The sequence below is a fragment of the Acanthisitta chloris genome, unplaced genomic scaffold (assembly GCF_000695815.1).
Source record: "Acanthisitta chloris isolate BGI_N310 unplaced genomic scaffold, ASM69581v1 scaffold20151, whole genome shotgun sequence".
Taxonomy (NCBI): domain Eukaryota; kingdom Metazoa; phylum Chordata; class Aves; order Passeriformes; family Acanthisittidae; genus Acanthisitta; species Acanthisitta chloris.
Window position 1 is genome coordinate 1 of NW_008656731.1, and position 7,740 is coordinate 7,740.

The following is a 7,740-nucleotide window of genomic DNA, read 5'->3' on the forward strand; positions in this document are numbered from 1 at the left end:
GCCCGGAGCGCGGCTGCACTGTTGTATCGCCAGCCTCGGTTGTATCGCCAGCCCCAGCTGTGTCATCCCATTGGGTTGATGGCCAGGGATGCCATCCGGAGGGACCTTGACAGGCTTGAGAGGTGGCCAATGCAAACCTCATGAAGTTCAACAAAATGAAGTGCAAGGTCCTACTTCTGGGCCATATTTGCATCACTAGCCTTGTCTGCATGGCCAGCCCTGGCTGTATTGCAGCCCCAATTGCACTGTCATCCCCTGCTGTGTTACCAACCTCAGCTGCATCACTATCCCTAGTTGTGTCACCAGTCCCAGTTGTCCTGCCAAGGCCAGTTACATTTCCATCCCAGTTGCTTTCCCAGCACCAGTTGCATCATCAAACCAGCTGCATTGCCAACCCTGGTTGTGTCACCATCCGCAACCACATTGTTACCCCGAACATAATCACATTGCTGGCCCCAGTTGCATTGCCAACCCCAATTGCATCACCAAACATGTGGCTTTTCCCAAAGCCCTGACCCCTGATGTGCCTGTGGGCAGTAAGGGCCTCACCTTTTGGTTACCTCTGGCTTCACTACCCTGCTGTGAAGGACAAGGCAGGCTCAGTGTGCAGAAGCAAAGTGTGTTTATTATCCTGTAAATCTGCTGATTTCGAGTTGGTCTTGCCTGAGGAGCCTAGCTTGCTGCCTGGCAGAGGTGCTCTTGTAAGCCATACCTGCTGTGCCAACCCTGTGCCACCTCCATGACCACCCTGGTAGGTAAGAGCCTGCACTCTTTATGTGTGTTGCTCTGTCCCAGGTGAGCAGAGGCTACAGCACCGTGGGCTCCACAGCCTCTAAAGTGCCTAAACGTGGCTTGCTAGCGCTGAGGGCTTGTGCATACACTGGAATTCATGAGTGTGATGTTAATGAGCTGGCAGCATGGTTAATTGTCCACGTGCTAGTGGGAAGTGACAAGCCTCCGAAGTATAATTAATCGCCATTCCTGAAAGAAAAACCAATCGGTGTGGAAGTGGGAGCCAGCCCATCCACCTGAGCTGTTGGTCTTGCTGGCTTTCCTTCCAAACTCAGCTCCAAGTCCTTTGCTCCCCTGCATGGCAGTTTGTGGTGGCTACCATCATGGAGGGAAGCTGGTCCTCACTCCTTTCAGTTCTTTTTGGGCTCCTTAAGGACCTTGTGCCCTGGTAGGATCTTGCCCCTCTTCCCAGCCTCTGGGCTGGTTCCCACCTGCCCCGGCTCCCCCTGCTCCTGTGGCTTCCCCAGCAGGATTTCGTTGATGTAACTGAGTGTCACATTGCTGAAGACCATGTTTAAGTGGTGGGCACCTCGTAGCTCCTGGACATGCACCTTCTGCTTTTGCTGGTTGCGCCACTGCTTGCATAACTCTGAACTGCGTGTGTTGACAGTGTCATCCCCATCACCATAAATCATCTCCACGGGGTCCTCATAGGGGAAATGCTCATCGTATATGTAAGTCTCCACGGTGGGGAAGCCTGTGCCATAGAGGCAGTATGTGTCCACTCCAGGAGCAGGTAAGTCCTTTAGCAAGTCCTTCATGTCCTCCCACATGTACCAGCCATCCTCCAAGTTGACATCCCTGAAGAAGCGTTTGTAGTCCTGGTAGGTGTAGTTGTAGGAGGGTGTGGAGATGAAAACGTGGCTCTCAGGCCAGGCCAGGGTGGTTGGGAACATCCAGGGGCTGGTGGTGGTCATGCGCTGCTCTTCACGCAGCTTGATGTTGGACATGAGTGGGATGCCCTGATTGTCACCTGTGGGACACACAAGGGCTCATCTGAAACAGCACCAGATGGAGCCTTTGAGCAGCTGGGCTGGGATCAGCCCCTCCCACCGGTTACTCATCGCTGTCTCCTGCCTGGTGCCTGCTCAGCTCTTTCTCTCCTTACCCCTACCCTGCCCATGACCATACATCCTCTCCTCACCCCTCTGGCTGTAGATATCCATAGCAGCCTTCCAAACTCTTCTTTCTACATGTCTAGCTGCTCAGAGGGGCTGAGTGCAGACAAACCTGGATGTGTGATGGCCCAAACAAACCCAGTCCTGAACGTTCCCTGCAACCCTGGCACCTCCATGCCTGCCTGCAGGGACAGGAGTGAGCTAAGCCTGAGAGCAGGTGGCCAACCTGTGTGTTTCCTGCAAGCCTTGGCATTTTTGGTGTGTCTGGAGACCTAAGACCATGCAAGATGACCTTAAAAAGATCTCTGGCCCTTGTTGTGGGTTACTTAGGGGTAATGCAAGGGGCCAGATGCTAAAATCTTCAAGCACATGATTTTTAATGCCATGCATTTTCACAGGCTTGGCTTGTGACTTGTAGATATTCTGGACTGTCAGCATTAGGCAAGTGATTGTGGCTTTCTGGGCTGCAAAGAGGCTAAAGAGGAACTGGCTGAAGGGAAATTAAAGCCTGAAAACAGCAAACACAGAATCATAGAATGGTTTGGGCTGGAAGAGACCATCTAGTTCCACTTTCCTGCCATGGGCAGGGACACCTTCCACTAGACGAGGTTGCTCAATGCCTCATCCAACCTGGCCTTGAAAACTTCCAGGGACGGGCCATCCACAGCTTCTCTGGACCACAGAGATGTGGGGAGATCCAAGGAATTGGTGCAGGAGAGTGTAAGCATCCATGTCCTCTGCTGCAGAAAAGCTGTATGGTTTGCAGTAGAGGCCCAGCAACCTCACTGTGCTGCATGGATGCAGGTGGTGCAGATGTCTGGGGAGGCAGTGAGGAGAGAAGCATTCCATGTACTGCTTCCTTGTCCCCAAGATTTGGGCATGAGTACTTTGGATTTCCGGGAGCACCCCTAGCCCAGGAGCCCATGGTGCAGACTGTGCTCCAAGTGGTCTGCCAAAAGCTGGTGTGGAGGAAGAGGGATGGACAGGCTGCAGGTGGACCCTTCTGGCAGCAGCTTTCCATACACATAAGCCCATCAACACAATCATAGAGACCAGAGCAAGCTCTGAAACCCACCCTGGGCCACTGGTCTTGCTGTTGGGACTGTGGCAGGAGCCTCCATGGTGCTTTCTGCACCAAGGGATGCAGGAGAATGCAGCAGGATGCAGTGGGATGCAGCAGCCTCAGTACCAGAGCATGAGTGCTGCCTCACAGACCCCTCACCCATCTGTCCCCCACTTCTTCCACCATTGCATCCTTTCCCTGCCCACCCCCACCCTTCCTTTTCTGCGGGAGGGAAAGAAAACAAAGAGGTGGCTGCAAACAAGGAGTCACCCACCGGATGCCAGGATACGCAGGGGCTTGACAGCCCCTCCCCAGGGGGCAGCCAGGGAGATGAACCCCCCAATGTACTGATCTTTCCAGGCTTGTGACTGCTGCAGCAGGAAGTACAGGACGTGCAGGCTGCCCAAGCTGTGCCCGATGAGGAAGACACCTCTCTGGTACTCATCGTGCATCTCCTCAATCAGTGCCTTCAGGTTCTGGAAGTATTCAGGCTGCTCCTCTGTGGACAAGAGGGGAGCATGATGACATGAGGGTCATCCTGCTTCCCTCCCTGCATGGGGGGCCTGGTCACAACCCCCAGACTTACGGGGTCCAACCCTCCAGTCGTAGGGGGCTGCCCGAACTGTCTTGTCCCTCACGTAGCCATTGTTCACCAGGTTCTGCACCAGGGTGTGCAGGTAACCTGTGGGCAGAGAGAACAGGTGGGAATTAGGTCTGTGGTCTTCCCCTGTCAACCTTTTTCCATCCTGGTCCTGGTCATAGCCAAAATGTTCTCTGGTAAGCTCTGTAGCTTGGTGGCTCCAGCCAGACGTGGTGGCTCCAGCCAGACGTAGTGGCTCTGTGCATGCCATTGTGTATTGGAGTCAAGGATGGGGTGGTCCCTGCCAGCACTCAAAGGGAGTGTGTCCACAAGGCTAACTTAGTCCCTCGCTTCCGGAGGCCTGGGCTCTCTGCAGAACCAATCCCTGCTGGAGACACAGAGAGCTCCATTTTCAGGGAACACATGGGATCTCCAGGCACCATGTGCTTCTCCTTCTCTCACCTGCCAGCTTGCTCTGATCCAGATATTCCACAGAATAGGTCTTGCCAAATCCAGGCACACGGATATGCACCCCTGGGGCATTGGAAATTTTCCGAGAGGTTCGGTTGTACACCACCCTGCAGGAACAGGACAGGAAGTAGCAGAAGAGCCATGTCCCTGTGTGTTTCCATGTGTACTAGACCATGGACAGGGGGAGGAGAGGTGAGAGAGATCCTTGGTAGGTCATTTCCCCAGGGATCTCCCAGGGTAGGGTTGAATGATACCTGGTGTTATCGATCCAGCAGTCAACTCCCACTGGCAGGAAGGTGTTGAGGTTGAGCCAGATGGTGAAATAATCCTCTGTTTTGCGGTAGCACATCCAGTTCACCACATCTGGCTTGTCCAGCTTTGCTTCCAGCTGGTTCCCAAGACACCCAGGCACTGCAGGCACCACAGAGGGAGAGCTGAGTCAGCTACAGACCCCATCCCACTGGCTGTGTGGGGCTGCCCAACCTGGCATTTGCCTCAGCTCCCCAGGCAGTGTTCCCCCAGAGCTACCCAGCTGGGGGTGGCTGGGCACCTGCTGGAGCAGCATCCCTGGGCAACAGCCTGCTCTGGACAAGGTCTCTGAAATGGTTTGGTGCTGAGCAGAACCATACCCTGTTGGTATTCCTACGGGAATTCAGTTGGAATAGTGCATGTGGGAAGCAAAGTGCAGCTTTAAGTAAGTTAGTTTGTGTGACCTGGCCTCCCTCGATGGAGGGTGAACATCACTGGGGTGTTAGGTTTGCCTCTGGGAGCTTCGCTGTGGTTCCCAGCAGGGATGGGACTCCCATCCCAGTGCCGCCCTGATATATGTGCCTGTACTGGGATCAGACACTATGGAGAGGGTTCCCAGCCAGTGCCAGCACTGGCCCCAAGGGTGAAGACAAGAGGTGAAGGGACTGCAGGGGACAGTGAGCCTGGTGAGATAGAAGCACCAGGTGATGAATCCCATGGCCCCAGCGGGTCTTGCCACGATACACACCTGGGGATGGTGTAGACCTTCATTGCCAGGGGCATGGTGCAGCCTCTGAAAGCCTCATGCCATGTGAGAAGGAAAGGAGATGTAGCAGTTACTGCTCTCAACCTGCTTCACAGCTCCCTCATGCCTGTGGCATGTCTCCAGATACAGGGAGGGTTTAACCCTCCCTACAAAGCACCTTTCTGTTGGGATCAGGCCATCCAGTGGTCCATGCTGTAGGGGTTTCTGCAGGGAGCAGGCAGAGGGGACCTCCCTGGTCAGAGAGAGGAGTGGAATCACGAGCAGCTCTGATGGCTCCTGGAGGTGCACAGCCAGCACACTCCATCACTGGCACACAACCCTGAGCTCTGCCTCCCCTTCCAGAGGACATTAGGTAATTATTAAGGGAGTTCCTGTGGGGGCAGAGGGGTTATCAGCGGTCCCAAGGGCACTGGGGGTTTCTGGGACGCCCAGTCCAGGGGGATGGGTTACTTGCAGATGCTGAGTGGCACATGGGGCACCCAGACACAGCTGGGCATGGGCCAGGGCCTGAGGCTGGTGCCAGGGAAAAAGGAGGTGCTCTGACTATCACAAGTAATCCTGGAAAAGAGGTATCTGATGACAGCAATCTGAATCTCCTTGTCCCCAGGAGGACCAGCTCCAGGACACAGAGGATCCAGATACTGCTCCCTAATGCCTCTGGGAAGGGAGTTTGCAGGGTCAGCCCTTGGCATTGCAGCAGGGAGGGATCTTCTGCTTTTTCTCTTCTCTTTTTTAAGGGGAAACTTGGCATGAAAAAGGAGGAAAAAACCCAACTCAGCTCAGCGGGAGTTTCTTGGCAAAACCTGACCTCGAGTCCCTGGTGATGGCACAGGGGCAAGGGAAGCCAGAGCCATGCAGGATGGAGGTACCAGCTGGTGGTGACTGCTCCCACCTCCATGAGGCCATGTCCCTACCTCTCCTTTCACCTCCCTGTGCCCCTTTTCCTGCTGGCTTGTCCCCAGACAGGGTGGGTGTTGGGTGGGCTGTGAGATGGATGCCCTTTTGCAGCAGCAGAGGATGAGCTAGCCATTGCCAGGGAATGGGATAAGACATGGGATGGGGAGTGAGAGGCGGTAGATCCAGTGGCACCGGTGGCAGCCACTGTAGGAAGCAGCAGAGGAGGGTCTGCTGCAGCCCCCATCCCTCTGCCAGCAGAGCTCCCCCAGACCCAAGCAAGCCCTAAAACACCCTCTAGGCCAGATGTGCAATATCAGAGCCTCATTTGCTTTCCAGGGTGTGCAACTGTCCCCCCAGCTCTGGAAAGCTCTGGCTGGGCATGGCCAGCCCTGTGTTCCTATCCCAGCAAATGGGAGGGAACTGGGGAGCTGTGTGTCACCCCCATCTTAGTGGCTCCAACCCTAGACAGCCAAAACCCACTGAGTCACCAGCAGCACAGCACCCAAAACTCACTGTGTGCTTTGGGGGGCTGCAGGGCACCCAGGGTGCCCACCCACACCCCAGATGGTACCCATGCCCACACAACCTTACCGAGTACTACGGGCGGTGTGCTGTTGGTCGGGGGAGCTTCTGGGGTGGTGGTGGGTGGAAAGAGGACGTTGAAGAGCCAGAATTGGGACGTGGGCTGCAGGAGCAGCGACAGCGTCAGCAACGCAACCCCGGCGCCGCTGCTCCCCATGGCACTGGCAGGCTCGGCGGGGATCCTCTGGACGGCTCCAAGCCAAACAGCCTTTTATAATTTTTACGCAGGTCCAGCCAAGAGGCACCCGGGCTGCAGGGGAGGGGAGAGCTGCAAGGGGCTGGCCATGATGAGGAGGAGGGACGGGGAGGGACGAAGGACTGGCCTTATGGACATGCCATGCTGTGCCAAAGCCAGTCCAGTGGTGCCCAGGGGCTCTTTGCTTCCCGAGAGTCCTACTCAGTGGTGCTGGCGGAGAGGGCACATGCACTGAGCAGCTTCCTAGTGCCTTGATGTCCCTCCACTGTGTGCTGGGGTGGTGACTTTCCCCTGCACGGTGCCCTGGGGGTAACCCCACTGGGCTGCCCAGGGCTGCTTGCTCCCTGCCTGGGTGAGTATAGCCCCTCTACACTCCTCCTGCCCTTGGCAGGGGATGCTGGTGCTGCCAACATGGCCAAGTGGACCTCAGGCATCTGGGAGAAGATAGTGACATTGGGATAGGCAAAGACACATCTGGGCAGCCCCTTGTGCCACATGGCAGCACCACATCCCCAGCGCCACCCTGGGCACTGCCCCTGCTCTGTGACCCTCTGCCCAGGCTGTCGCATGCAGCATCCTCCCAGCATGCCTTGGAAGGCCCTGGGACCCCACAGCTCCTGGCTGCTGTCCCAGAACCTCACAGGTGTCCCCTCAGTACCAGCCCCAGCTGGGGGGAGCCCCTGCATCCCCCAGCCTCCATGGGCTCCAGGTGGCCCTGTCTGCACTGGGGACTGGCAACCCTCGGGGACTGGGGACACTTACACTGGGAAGGACCTTAAAGTTCATTTCATTTCAAACCTCTGCCATGGGCAGGAACACTCCGATTAGACCAGGTTGCCTCAAGCCCCTTCACCCCACCCTGTTCAGCCTGGACTTGGAACACTTCCTGGGATGGGGCAAAGTTATACTTTCCTACTGAAGATGCCTTCTTCCTCCCAGGAAAGAGCGAGGTGGGATGGGGCTGCGTGGGGCTGGAGGGCACTGGTGGCTGGGCTGGGTTGGCAGAGTGGGTCGGTTCCCTGTGGG

General features: G+C 56.2%; 1 protein-coding gene across 1 annotated transcript; it reads right to left on the minus strand.

Moving 5' to 3' along the window:
• Positions 1–1,142: 1,142 nt before the first annotated feature.
• Positions 1,143–6,697, minus strand: LCAT (lecithin-cholesterol acyltransferase). The gene is made up of 6 exons (XM_009084450.1): positions 6,528–6,697; positions 4,279–4,435; positions 4,016–4,131; positions 3,560–3,655; positions 3,248–3,472; positions 1,143–1,765 (listed from the first exon to the last, which is right to left on the minus strand). Exons 1-6 carry the CDS (start codon positions 6,673–6,675, stop codon positions 1,143–1,145), a joined length of 1,365 nt encoding a protein of 454 aa, XP_009082698.1. The 5' UTR covers positions 6,676–6,697.
• Positions 6,698–7,740: the final 1,043 nt, after the last annotated feature.